This window comes from Sphaeramia orbicularis, chromosome 2, assembly GCF_902148855.1.
Source record: "Sphaeramia orbicularis chromosome 2, fSphaOr1.1, whole genome shotgun sequence".
Classification (NCBI taxonomy): domain Eukaryota; kingdom Metazoa; phylum Chordata; class Actinopteri; order Kurtiformes; family Apogonidae; genus Sphaeramia; species Sphaeramia orbicularis.
In genome coordinates, this window is record NC_043958.1 from 24,404,183 (window position 1) to 24,419,597 (window position 15,415).

General features: G+C 33.6%; 1 protein-coding gene across 1 annotated transcript in view; it reads right to left on the reverse strand.

Annotated features, from left to right (window-relative positions):
- Positions 1-15,415, reverse strand: part of LOC115433075 (E3 ubiquitin-protein ligase Midline-1-like) — a 192,862-nt gene that overhangs the window by 70,869 nt on the left and 106,578 nt on the right. Inside the window, exon 3 of the mRNA XM_030154286.1 lies at positions 6,942-7,037. Within this exon, the coding sequence (XP_030010146.1) occupies positions 6,942-7,037 (96 nt within the window). The remainder of the gene's footprint in view (positions 1-6,941; positions 7,038-15,415) is intronic.

The following is a 15,415-nucleotide window of genomic DNA, read 5'->3' on the forward strand; positions in this document are numbered from 1 at the left end:
TTAACACTGTGCCAGAGTTGCCTTTTTAACTAAGAAACCTGAGTTAACTTAACACTGACTAATTTAACTCCCAACACTCACCAGAGTTCATAAATGGACTGAACTTATATAGTGCATTTTCTACACCTTCATGGTGCCCAAAGTGCTTTACAGTTCCTCACATTCACACACACTCATACAGTGACATCAGTGTCTTGCCCAAGGACACTTCAACAGATGGATAGTCAGAGCCAGGATTCGAACCGCCGACCCTTTGGTCATTGGACGACCCACAGCCACCCTTCATAATCTCAGCGACCTGGGTTAAATGAACCCATATGGATTTATTATTTACACTGTCAGAGTTTCTCCTTTAACTCAAACAGAGTTAAATTAACACCATGAAAGTAACACAAATAACACTCATTTGACTTAATTTTCACTCTGAAAATAGTGTTAATTTGAATCATAAAAAAGTGAATCCATTAAAAATGACTTAAAATTCAATGTGAACAGGATGATTCAAAGAAAGCTGATACATTTTTTTTTTATTAGAAAATTCATTTTTCCTCTTTTTTCTCTCTGACAGTGACAGTCTGAAAGAAATTGCACAGGTTCACCTGGTTTGAAATGCAGGGGCCAGGCAAATTTACACCGGAGAGAAGCAAAACAACACTTCTGCTGAGTTCATTTCCACAGGCTTGACTAACTCTTTTCATTAACCCCAACTCTGAGTGACATTTAACTCACAGTGAGTTAAAACTACACTTTGAGAGTGAAAATTGACTCTCAAATGTTTAACCCTGAAATTTCAACTCTCCAGTTTTTGCTGTGTATAAGTGCTCCAATACAAACACGCCGATACCACTTTACGGCAGTTCACGGTTAAGTGCTGCAGGAGTAATGTCAGCATTGTGGAGATTTTTCAAAATAAACAAGTGACAAAAGTAACGGTGAATCTGTCCGTCCTGTTCCCACACTCTGTATACTATTCTGTCCATTTCCCGGGTGCTCGCAGATGCGTACCCAGATTGAGAATTTGGACCAGTACCACTGGGAACTGTGGAGGTAACAGATCATTTCAAAGATCAACTGTGCAAGTTTGTGAAAAACTACAGATATATTTATTTCAACCTCATCAAGATCAACATTAGTATCTACACTGAACAAAAATATAAACGCACCACTTTTGTTTCTGCTCCCATTTTTCATGAGCTGAACTCAAAGATCTAAAACTTTTTCTACAAACACAAAAGGCCTATTTCTCTCAAATATTGTTCATAAATTTGTCTAAATCTGTGTTAGTGAGCACTTCTCCTTTGTCCTTTGCTGAGATAATCCATCCACCTCACAGGTGTGGCAGATCCAGATCCTGATTAGACAGCAGGATTATTGCACAGGTGTGACTTAGGCTGGCCACAATAAAAGGCCACTCTAAAATGTGCACTTTTACTGTATTGGGTGGTCCAGGGGGGTCAGAAAACCAGTCAGTATTTGGTGTGACCACCATTTTCCTCGCACAGTCTTCTTCATGAATTCTCTGAAACAGCTTTGGAGATGGCTTATGGTAGAGAAATGAACATTCAATTCACAGGCAAAAGCTCTGGTGGAGATTCCTGAAGTCAGCATGACCAGTGCATATTCCCTCAAAACTTGTGACATCTGTGGTATTGTGCTGTGTGATAAAACTGCACATTTTGGAGTGGCCTTTTATTGTGGCCAGCCTAAGGCACACCTGTGCAAAAATCCTGCTGTCTAATCAGCATCTTGATATGCCACACCTGTGAGGTGGATGGATCATCTCAGCAAAGAAGTGTTCACTAACACAAATTTAGACAGATTTGTGAACAATATTTGAGAGAAATAAACCTTGTGTGTACACAGAAAAAGTTTTAGATCTTTGAGTTCAGCTCATGAAAAATGGGAGCAAAAACAAAAGTGGTGCGTTTATATTTTTGTTCAGTGTACATTAGTATTACCTCCTCTGTTGTCGCCATGTTTGCTATTATTATTAACTTTACTCTTTGTCATGACATTCGGCCAGTATGGTTAATTAAGAGTGGCTCCCTCTGGTGGATTGATTGAGAAACGTTCATTCCAACGCATTAAATGTCAGTAGCAGCACTTTGTTCTAGCCAAACTAATGACAATAACAATAAAGTACATTTTCAACAGTAACTAAGAGCTGTAATGGTATTATTAAGTACTCATATTGGTACTCGGTATCAGCAAGTAATCAAATGTAAGTACATGTACTTGTATTCAGTCTGGAAAAAAAGTGGTATTGGTGCATCCCTAGACCCAATAAAATCTATAAAGCGCAAAATTTCAGGTTTCAGAAACAGTTGGAATTTTTCCAATCGCACAAACAGTGAAAGAGTTACAGCCTTCCAAACTGTATATGCACAGAGTGTGTCAGCGGTGACACGTCAGGTTTTAAAGAGTTAACCACATAAAGTCCCATTGAGATCAAAATGAGGTCAGCAGCACACACCATAATGAAAAACAGGTTAAAAGATCAGTGATGACAATAAATAAAAATAAATAAATGAAACACAGGCAATAATTTAGTTTGACAAATATTTGGAAATGCAATGTAGTTTAGGATACCAGCACAGGCACTGTCTAAAGGTGTTTTTGTTTTGTTTTGTTTTGTTTTTAATAAAAGGTAAAATAAGATGTGTGCATTCATGTCAAATGTGCGATTAATTTTTCAAAACATAATGTCTCATCTACAAGCTATGACTTTTTTTTTTTTTTTTTTAATTAATTAATTAATTAATTAATTTTTATTTTCTTTTGTTTCCATTAGCTCAGTTAATATTCTTGTACACCGCAGATTTGATGTTGCTTGTACTTATTGGATTTTCTACTGCTCCTTTGTATGTACTGTTACATTGCTCATAAAAAGATAAATAAATAAATTAAATACATAAATAAATAAATAATGATAATAATAATAATAATAATAATAATAATAATAATAATAATAATAATAATAATAATAATAATAATAATGTCTCACTGCTGTGCGGGTAAAAAGACATTATTTTTTCTTCCATACCATATTTCATTCATCAGAGATGATCGGGCTGTGTCTGCTACGTCATGTGCATATTATATGTTTTGAAATATTGTTTCTATCTTTAACCCTCTGGTATCCGGGTGCGCTTTTTAGGCACACTTTGCACTTCATTTTTAAAAAAAATTCATATCATTTTTTCACAATTTAAATAAGGTTAGAATTTAAAAGTTGTTCATTTTTGCATGATCTTTAAAATTCTGGCCACCAAGTAAAATGTGCACATTGTAAACAAAAGAAAATTACAAGACTAGCATCGGTTTCCCAAGTGTGCCTAAAACGCACTATTTCTTCCATTTGATATGTATGATTAGGGCTGACCTGGATTTAAAAAAATAAAATCAAATTACAGCAGAAAAATAAATCAATGTGTAATATTTAATAGTTTGATTTACAGGTGTGCATGTTACACACACTTGGTGACAGATGCTAGTATTTTTGAACATTTGACCTAGCGCCAAAAAAAAAAAATGCAAATTAACCAATGTTGGAGTTAATCATTGACATATGCCAGGATGAAAAAATCAAATAATATGTGATCCACTTTTTATGTAGTATATTTTAAAAAAAAAATGTTGTTTGTTTGTTTTTTGCATCAAAAAAAAAAGGTTTGTTTACATTACAAACACGGATTTAAAAGGTTAAAAAATGTGACAATTATTGAGTATTTGGTATTTTTATTTACGGCTCAAGTTGATGAAGTAGAAAAAAAGTGTGAAAGAATTAAAAACAAACTGTATGAATTTTTTTTTTTTTTTTTTTTTTTTTTGACATTATTCCACAAGTGTGCGAAAAAGGCACACTTGGTGCTTAGTTGACAGGATACTGGATGGTTAATAAGCATGGTGTGATTGATACCCTAAAAAAATAAAAATAAAAAATAAAAATAAATAAATAAACAGGCAATAACTTAGTTTGATAAATATTTGGAAGTAGAATGTAGTCATCCGAACTGCATATATGCAGGGTGTTTCAGCGATGACACATTAGGTTTTAAAGAGTTAAGCACTTAAAATGTTAAGTTTTCTTATGCATGCCGTGACTTTTCTCACCTCGAGACAATGTGTTGTCACTGTTTGTCCCTTAGGCTATTTTAGGGGTGCAAAAAAAAACTCTACTGTATGTGTACTTGTGACTATAATGCACTGGGGGGGAAATAGGTCAAGTGTTTTCTACCCTTTATGTGTGCATCATTTATTTATTTCTGACGTTAAAAGTGGAGCATTGTCACGATCATTGGTGGTTTTAAAATTCTGGATCATCAAAATTTGCTTTTCTGCTTATGTCACCGCAAAAAATCTTTGTGTAATGATACAAACATGTCACGTATAGGTTAAAAAAAAAGGAAAAAAAAAAAAGTTTTGAAATGAATCATGTGGTTTTGTGAAGATTTTGCAAAACAGAGTAGCTGCTCTCCATTATTTCTAAACCAAGATGTCAGTGTTTTTTGACCCTGCAGCATTGTTTTATTTAAAGCCTCTTAGTGGGCCAGGCTAACAGGAACAGGCAGGCTTAGCACAGAATTATCCACAGTCGACAACACGCAGACACGTGTTTATACATTTTATTATCCTATAATACGTGATTTCAAAAGAAAAATAATGCATTTTGTTCACGGAGGCTCGACACTTCTTATGACAACTTCAGAAAATCAGTAAATGCACATATTAAAAAAAATAAAGCAGGTCCTGTATATCTATCTTTTTTTCTAAGCGCTATTATAGATGGTCATCATATACTTTTTTTGTTGGTTGACTTTGGGTAAAATATCAGAAATATGTGCAAAATGCATTAAATATGGCATATGTTCATTGTATATGTAAAAAAAAAAAAACATCAGTTAATAATAAAAATAAATATAAAAGTGCAAAAAAACAAGAAAATACGGCTAAGAAACCTGTTAAATTGCTTTTTTTTTGTACTGTTTTAAATTTTATTTTCATATTTGCGGATGGAAATCAACAGGGAAAGTTCAGCTACATCTTAGCCACATGCTAAACCGAACATAAAAACCGGTCACACTCATGAGTCATGTCATATAAGAGATGGGTCACTGGTTCAGAGACTGAGGATTCGATTTCCAATGAAAAAAGTACTCTAGAGCAGGGGTGTCAAACATGCGGCCTGGGGGCCAAATGTGGCCCACCAAAGGGTCCGGTTCAGCCCCTGGGATGTTTTTGCCAAGTGCAAAAATTCCACAGTCTTGAATTGAATTAAGCAAAAAAAAAAAATGTAGCTTGAATTAAGCAAAAAAAAAATAAAAAATCTTAAATTAAGTAAAAATAAAAAATCTTGAATTAAGCCAAAAACAAATCTCAAATTTAGCAAAAAATCTTGTATTAAGCCAAAAAATCTTCAAGTAAGTAACAAAAAATCTTGAATTAAGCCGAAAAAATGTTCAATTAAGTAAAAAAAAAAAAAATCTTGAATTAAGCAAAAAAAAAAAAAAAAAAAAAAAAAAAAAAAAAAAAAAAAAAGAATCTTCAATTAGGTAAAAACAATCTTCAGTTAAGCCAAAAAAAATCTTAAATTAAGTAAAAAAAAAATCTTGAATTAAGCCAAAAAATCTTCAAGTAAGTAACAAAAAATCTTGAATTAAGCCAAAAAAATGTTCAATTAAGTAAAAAAAAAAAAATCTTGAATTAAGCCAAAAAAAAAAAAAAAAAATCAATTAAGTAAAAAAATCTTGAATTAAGGTGAAAAAAATCTTCAATTAAGTAAAAAAAAAAAAATCTTGAATTAAGCCAAAAAATCTTCAATTAAGTAAAAAAAATCTTGAATTAAGGTGAAAAAAATCTTGAATTAAGTAAAAAAAAATCTTGAATTAAGCCAAAAAATAAATAAATATTCAATTAAGTAAAAAAAAAAAAATCTTGAATTAAGCAAACAAAAAAAACAAAAACAAATCTTCAGTTAAGTAAAAAAAAAAAAAAGCTTGAATCAAGCCAAAAAAAAAAAAAAAAAATTCAATTAAGCAAAAAAAAAAAAAAAAAATCTTGAATTAAGCAAAAAAAAAAAACACCTTCAATTAAGTTTAAAAAAAAATCAATAAATAAAAAATCTTGAATTAAGCAAAAAAAAAAAAAAAAAAAAAAAAAAAAGAATCTTCAATTAGGTAAAAACAATCTTCAGTCAAGCCACAAAAAAATCTCAAATTTAGCAAAAAAATCTTGAATTAAGCCAAAAAAAAAAAAAATCTAGAATTAACAACTTTTTTTTTTTTTCCTTTGTTTTAGTGCAAAAAATAACATTAAATTATGAAAATATTTACATTTACATACTATCCTGTAACAATAAAATGTGAATAACCTGAACAAATATGAACAACCTGAAATGTCTAAAGAAAATTCAGCACAATTTGAACTCTTTTCTTCCTGTTCCTCAGTGTTTAGTGTCTTTGTAGATCTGATCCATAATGCACATGGACAATTGAGAAGTGGAGGAATAATATTGTTAAAATTGCACAAAATTTTCTTATGTTTTTTTTTTTATTTAAATTTCACTTTTTTCAGGGTTTTTTTTGTTTTGTTTTGTTTTGTTTGTTTTTTTTTTTTGGATAGTTTATAAAAGTAAGTATTTTCATAATTTATTTATTTATTTATTTATTTTATAGTAAAATAAAGACAAAAATTTGGAGTTGTCATTATTTATAGGTTATTCTGTTATTATTTTTCTGGTTCGGCCCACTGCAGATCAAATTTAGCTGAATGTGGCCCCTGAACTAAAATGAGTTTGACACCCCTGGTCTAGAGGTACAAAATATTTTTAAACAGAGGTAAAAAAATAATAATAATAATAGAATTTTTTTTTAAAAAAGATAATACTTAGCATTAAACACATAGACAGTGTAAATCTATAATGTGGGTCAGTGTTTACTCACCTCAACATGTTGACACGTCTGGATCAGCTTCCCCATTAGTGACTCCAGCTCATTGTTCCTTTTGATCAGATTACTCAGGTTGGAGTCGAGGGCTTGCTGTAAAACACAGAAAAAGAGACCACCAAAAAAATGAAACAGAAGCTGAGACTTTAGTGCAAAGAGGAGAATTCGTGTATCATTCGTTCATTTGTTTTTTCAATTTAAAACCAAAAATCAAATTCATTTTCAAAACCAGAACGAAAAACGGATAATTTTTCCATTTCCCGATTTTGTGCTCAAATGAAAAATGGAAAAAATGGATAACGATCGTTTCGTTCGATTTTGCTATTTTCAATATAGTTCGAGCGTCTGACCCGGACGTAGTCGTTACTAGGGAAAAAATAAACAAATGGAATCATGGCCGGACTGGAGGAATATTTGGCTGTACTTAAGCAGCTGTTTGCATTCACACAAAAAAAAAAAAAATTGGCTCTGTTTTTCTCAATTAGCAAGATAATTTTCAGAAAAACAGAGCCGAATTTAATTTTTTTCAGAAAACAGTATCTCATTCATTCAGAAAAAGAGCCAAATTTATTTTTTTGTGTTAATGATATACGCTTCCGTATCAAACAGCTGCTTAATTATAGCAAAATATTCGTCGAGTCCGGCCATGATTCCGTGTGTTTACTTTTTCTCTAGTAACGACTACTTCCGGGTCAGACATCAAAACTATATTGAAAATAGCAAAATCGGATTAAACGGTCGTTATCCGTTTTTTTCCATGTTTCATTTGAGCACAAAATCGGGAAATGGAAAAATGAACCGTTATCCGTTTTTCATTCTTGTTTTGAAAATGAAAACAAAAAAATGAGTCGTTTTTTTTGTTTTTTCATTTTTGGTTTTAAATCGAAAAACGAATGAACGAATGATACACGGAATGAAGAGGCTAAAGCAGTAAACCAAAAGGTGCAAATTCATCAGATTTTCGCTTCAGGTTTCTATGTTTGTATGAACATAACTACTCGTGCTACATCATAAAGGAAAAGTAGGATAACAAGTAAAAAGTGTGACTCTTCTTCTTCTTTTTCCAACATTAGCCCATCATTTCCTGTCTTTTTGCACCAAAACTTTTGGTGTCTGAGAATCAAAAGGTGAAAATTCATCCGATTTTCACCTCAGGTTGAGCATAACCACATGCTACATCGCAAAAAAAACTGAAAAGTCTCACACAAGCATCGCACGACATAGTCCGATCCATCCACCAAAGATGTTTTTCCAAAACATTGCTAGTCTTTGCAATGTTTTGGAGAAACTTTGTACTTTCAGTGGCTAAAAATTAAAAGGTGAAAACTCATCGGATTTTTGCCTCAGGTTGAGCATAACTACATGTGCTACATTGCAAAAAAACCCAAAAAGTCTCCCACAAACATCACACAATGAAGTCTGATCCATCCACCAAAGACTAGCAATGTTTCTCCAAAACATTGCCAGTCTTTGCAATGTTTTGGAGAAGCTTTTTACTTTTAGTGTCTGAGAACAAAAAGGTGAAAATTCATCCGATTTTTGCCTCAGGTTGAGCGTAACTACATGTGCTAAATCGTAAAAGAAACAAAAAACTCTCACACAAGCATCGCACAACATAGTCCGATCCATCCACGAAAGACTAGCAATGTTTCTCCAAAACATTGCCAGTCTTTGCAATGTTTTGGAGAAGCTTTTTACTTTTAGTGTCTGAGAATGAAAAGGTGAAAATTCATCTGATTTTTGCCTCGGGTTGAGCATAACTACATGTGCTACATCGCAAAAAAACCCAAAAAGTCTTCAACAAACATTGTACAATGAAGTCCGATCCATCCACCAAAGACTGGCAATGTTTCTTCAAAACATTGCTAGTCTTTGCAATGTTTTGGAGAAGCTTTTTACTTTTAGTGTCTGAGAACGAAAAGGTGAAAACTCATCCGATTTTTGCCTCAGGTTGAGCATAACTACATATGCTACATCGCAAAAGAAACTAAAAACTCTCACACAAGCATCGCACAACATAGTCCGATCCATCCACCAAAGACTAGCAATGTTTTGGAGAAACATTGTACTTTTAGGTGCTGAAAATCAAAAGGTGAAAACTCATCCAATATTCGCCTCAGGTTGAGCATAACTACATGTGCTACATCGCAATAAAACCCAAAAATCTCACACAAGCATCACACAATGTAATACGATCCATCCACCAAAGACTAGCAATGTTTCCTTTCACTTTTCTTCTTCTTCTTCCAACATTAGCACATCAATTCCTGTCTTTTTGCACCAAAACTTTTAGTGTCTGAGAATCAAAAGGTGAAAATTCATCCAATTTTTGCCTTAGGTTGAGCATAACTACATGTGCTCCACCACAAAAAACCCCAAAAATCTCCCACAAGTGCCACACAATGTAATATGATCCATCCACCAAAGACTAGCAATGTTTTGGAAAAACATTACCAGTCTTGGCAATGTTTTGGAAAAACATTGTACTTTTAGGGGCTGAAAATATAAGGCGAAAATTCATCCGATTTTTGCCTCAGGTTGAGCCTAACCTCATGTGCTACGCCGCAAAAAAAACTAAAAAGTCTCACACAAGCATCACACAACATAGTCCGATCCATCCATCAAAGACTAGCAATGTTTCCTTTCACTCTTCTTCTTCTTCTTCTTCTTCTTCTTCTTCCAACATTAGCCCATCATTTCCTGTCTTTTTGCACCAAAACTTTTAGTGTCTGAGAATCAAAAGGTGAAAATTCATCCAATTTTTGCCTCAGGTTGAGCATAACCACATGCTACATCGCAAAAAAACCCTAAAAGTCTCCCACAAACATTCCATCATGAAGTCCGATCCATCCACCAAAGACTAGCAATGTTTCTCCAAAACATTTGCAATGTTTTGGAGAAACATTGTACTTTTAGTGGCTGAAAATCAAAAGGTGAAAATTCATCCAATTTTCACCTCGGGTTGAGCATAACTACATGTGCTACATTGCAAAATAAACTAAAAAAGTCTCACACAAGCATTGCACATTGAAGTCCGATCCATCCATCAAAGACTTGCAATGTTTCTCTTCACTCTTCTTCTTCTACTTCTTCCAACATTAGCACATTATCCCTTGTCTTTTTCCAGGAGTACTTTTAGTGTCTGAGAATCAAAAGGGGAAAATTCATCCGATTTTTGCCTCGGGTTGAAAATAACCAAATGTGCTACATCGCAAAAGAAACTAAAAAGTGTCACACAAGCATTGCACATTGAAGTCCGATCCATCCATCAAAGACTTGCAATGTTTCTCTTCTCTTCTTCTTCTTCTTCTTCTTCTTCTTCTTCTTCTTCTTCTTCTTCTTCTTCTCTACAAACATCCCTAGGGTAGCACATCACCTCCTGTCTTAGGTTTCTATGTCTGCATGAAGAAAATGAACAGAATGCTACATCATAAGGGAAATAAAAAGAAAACAAAGTCTATACAAAGTGAGAAAACAAGTAGAAAGCATCACACAAAAAAAGCTACCAATGTTCCCTTCACTCTTCTTCTTCTTCTTCTTCCTCTTCCAACATTAGCCCATCAATTCCTGTCTTTTTGCACCAAAACTTTTTAGTGTCTGAGAATCAAAAGGTGAAAATTCTTCCGATTTTTGCCTCGGGTTGAGCCTAACCTCATGTGCTACATCGCAAAAGAAACTAAAAACTCTCACAGAAGCATCACACAACATAGTCCGATCCATCCACCAAAGACTAGCAATGTTTCTCTTCTTCTTCTTCTTCTTCTCTACAAACATCCCTAGATTATCACATCATCTTCTGTCTTAGGTTTCTATGTCTGCATGAAGAAAATGAACAGAATGCTACATCATAAAGGAAATAAAAAGAGAAAACAAAGTCTACACAAAGTGAAAGCATCACACAATAAAAACTAGCAATCTTTCCCTTCACTTTTCTTCTTCTTCTTCCAACATTAGCCCATCATTTCCTGTCTTTTTGCACCGGAACTTTTAGTGTCTGAGAATCAAAAGGTGAAAATTCATCAGATTTTCACCACGGGTTGAGCATAACCACATGTGCTACATCATAAAAAAAACCCAAAAAGTCTCACACAAGCATCACACAACATAGTCCGATCCATCCACCAAAGACAACCAATGTTTCTCTTCTTCTTCTTCTTCTTCTTCTTCTTCTTCTTCTTCTCTACAAACATCCCTAGATTATCACATCACCTCCTGTCTTAGGTTTCTATGTCTGCATGAAGAAAATGAACAGAATGCTACATCATAAAGGAAATAAAAAGAGAAAAAGTCTACACAAAGTGAAAGCATCACAAAATAAAAACTAGCAATGTTTTCCTTCACTCTTCTTCTTCTTTTTCCAACATTAGCCCATCATTTCCTGTCTTTTTGCACCAAAACTTTTAGTGTCTGAGAATCAAAAGGTGAAAATTCATCCGATTTTCACCTTGGGTTGAGCATAACCACATGTGCTACATCGCAAAAAAAAACCAAAAAGTCTCTAACAAACATTGCACAATGAAGTCCGATCCATCCACCAAAGACTAGCAATGTTTCTCCAAAACATTTGCAATGTTTTGGAGAAACATTGTACTTGAAAAGGGGAAAATTCATCCGATTTTTGCCTCGGGTTGAGCATAACTTCATGTGCTACATTGCAAAAAAAACTAAAAAGTCTCACACAAGCTACGCAGAATGAAGTCCAATCCATCCATCAAAAACTAGCAATGTTTCCCTTCACTCTTCTTCTTCTTCTTCCAACATTAGCCCATCATTTCCTGCCTTTTTGCATCAAAACGTTTAGTGTCTGAGAATCAAAAAGTGAAAACTCATCCGATTTTTGCCTCGGGTTGAGCATGACTACATGTGCTACATCGCAAAAGAAAATAAAAACTCTCACAGAAGCATCACACAACATAGTCCGATCCATCCACCAAAGACTAGCAATGTTTCTCTTCACTCTTCTTCTTCTTCTTTTCTACAAACATCCCTAGATTATCACATCATCTTCTGTCTTAGGTTTCTATGTCTGCATGAAGAAAATGAACAGAATGCTACATCATAAAGGAAATAAAAAGACAAAACAAAGTCTACACAAAGTGAAAGCATCACAAAATAAAAACTAGCAATGTTTCCCTTCACTCTTCTTCTTCTTCTTCCAACATTTGCCCATCATTTCCTGTCTTTTTGCAGATCCTTTCAGCGTCCGCATACCTCTGCACGCGGGTGGTAACCCTCGTCCCTGTGCTGCCTCCTCATCCTGCCCCGTCCGAGCCTCCGGTGGAGGATCCTACACTAGTAGAGGATGCGACTGGGACAGCCACTCCGCTGAGCACCAAGCCATGCGCAAAGCCAGCCGAGCGGCAAATTAAGCATCAAAAGCTTCCCCTATGAGAGCATGCAGCGCTCTCAGCTAACGAACCGGCAAACAGGTGACAGCACGTCATCGCCGTCCTTTAACGCTCCTCCCTGTTTTTCTCTACCCCCCCTTCTTTTCCTTTTTTTTTTTTTTTTTTTTTTTTCCACTTTTGCTTTTCATCCGCGTGGGCACAAGCTGTCTCTTTTACTTCCACGACCGTCATATTATTGCCAAACCAAGCGTTATTAAGCTGGTCTGATGCCACGTCTACACTGTCCCGCTGAGTGTTTTTCAGAGAGATTCAAGACTTGCGTTGGCGAATGCTTGGAGTTCCCGCGTTTCTTAAAAAAAACCAAAAAACAACAACAATCCAAACCATCAACTGATCTAAAATGTTTAACACCTATCAAAATATATAAATAACACTGGTAAACAACAAATTTATTAAGTTTTTTGAGCTGATTTAGGATAATTTTGGTGTGCTGAATCCTAAAATCACATTAATTTTGCTCAATCAGGTCAGCAACAAGGTGTTACTTTTCCGACAGTTCCCAAATGAATTTTCCCTCTATTTAACCTTTCTTAAGCAATTTATCACCATTTATTATAATATCATCCAATGTATTTCGCAGTTTTTTCAATAAAAATCAGATATTTCCCCATATTTAATTCACTGATCATGTAGATGTTCGTAAAAACTCAAACTTAAAGTTAACTGTCATAATATCATAAACAGAAAAATGAAGAAAATGTCACTTTTTTCAACAAAATTTATCATTAACTGAACATAAATCAAGTGTCTCCATCCACTGTTAATGATCAAACTTTGTGGGTTTCACTGGTGATTTAACGTTGTAGAAGCCTCTGAATGTCTTTGAACGTCCAAATGGGTCATATCTGATGACCCTGAAAAGATGAATAACTGTATTTTACACCAATTATTTACATGTATTGATAGGTTTAATAGATCAGAAGTTATTTAATATTTTATATTGGTTACCAGTGGTTGTTTGGGTCTTTACGGTGTTATGGAAAAAATATTGATGTAGTACTTTTTAATATCAATTCAGTATTGTGAAATGATATTTTCTTACACCCCTACTACTAATATCACTGGTCAACAACAAATGCATTGTTTCAGTTTTTTGAGCTGATTTAGGATAATTTTGGTGCTGAATCCAAAAATCACATTGATTTTGCTCAGTCAGGTCAACTTTCTGAACTATGCTACATATTGGCTTTTTAACATTTTTGCTTACATTTATGGGCATTTTCACATCATATGATACAAAATTCTTTCATATTTCTTGCAATAAACGAGTTCTGAAGATTTTCCTTTTGCCAATTTATGATTAATGTTTTCTTTTAATATTACAGGTGAATGAAATGGCTTCGACTAGAAGATCTTGCAAAAATATGCCTGATGTATTCTGCTAAAGTTTGTAACGCTTAATAACTACATCCTGTTAGAAATTTTTTTTTTTTTCTCTTAAAACCTATTTTGGGTGAGAACTATATAAAAAATCAACTGATAAAGTCACAAAAATGGAATCGATTGTGTGAGAAGATCAAATTTTTCAAAATCAAATTAGCAAAAAAAAAAACCTGACCTGATTGAGAAAAACAGATGTCATGTTTGGATTTCGCGGTGCAAAATGGTCCTAAACCAGTTGAAAAAACCTAGACAACTTGCAAAAAACATTTTTTTTGCAACCCAGCGTAATTGGTGTAAAATGCAGTTTGTCAGTTTTCATGGTTATCACATATGAGCCATTTGTTACCGTGGAAACACCGTCATCTTCTACAACACTGACCATTCAATTCACCAGTAAAACCCATGGAGTTGGATCAGTGAAATTGGATGGGCACACTTTTTTTTTTTTTTTTTTTTCACCCCGCCCCCTTTAGGGAAGGCAAGGGGTATTTTTTTTTGGTTCTGTTTGTTAGTTTGTTTGTTTGTTAACACTCTAGCAGCAAAACTACTGGTTAAATTCCTACCAAATTGGGTTTATAGATTGCCAGTGACCCAGAATAGATCCCATTTTTTCCATTTTTGTAAAATACTGTGAATTGCCCTTTGTATGAATTGTGCTATTCAAATAAATCTGCCTTGCCTTGCCATTACATTTTGCAAACAGTGGGTCAAAGTTCCAATTTTTTTTTTTATGAATTTTTCAAATCTTTTTTTTTTTTCCTTTTACTTATCATGGGCGAAATTTCAAATGTTTATTGCAGCAAAACTATGGCTTGAATTCATACCAAATAGGGTTTATAGATTGCCACTAGGGATGTAACAATTACCGGTATAACGATAAACCGCAGTAAAATTGCCAACGGTTAGTATTACCGTTTAAATTCTCATTATCATGACAACCGTGTTTGATTATCGCACTTTAAGGGGAGAAAACGCCTATGGAAAGATCTGCTTTTATGTCAAATATTTGATTTTATATACCTAATATTTGGAACTGATAATCACTTTTAAAGTCTTTGAAAAAGTTCGTTAAGCATCTTTGTGTTATTTATGCAATAAATTATATACATTTTTCAAATCGGATTTATAGTTTTTTGTGTTTTCTGGTCTTTTATGTTTTCATAGTAGGTTAAAGTGAAAAAAAAACCAAACAAAATAGACAGATGATATAGATGATGTTGTGCTTAAAAAAATGATACCAAACATTGGTATAGTAAACATTTGTTTATATAGTTTATAAAGGTAAAATCAAAAGTACTGAAAATGGACAAAATAGGCTCAGGCCACTAAGGGTTAATATTTGAATGTTTCTGCCAAGAGAAAGTGCATTGTACCAATTTTTTTTTTTTTTTATTTTATTTTATTTTTTTCAAAATACAACTTGGTTAAATTATTTCAGTGTGTGTATTCGTACTTTTTTGAACATTTTGAGCACAATTTCAACAATACCACGATAATAATGATAACTGTGATAATTTTGTTCACAATAACCATGATATGAAATTTTCATATCGTTACATCCCTAATTTCCACTGACCCAGAATAGATGTGGGAAAAATAGGTCAGAGTTCAGTTTTTTGAAAATAATTTTTTACATCTTTTTTTTTCTCCCATTAACTTTCACATGTCTATAAAAACATC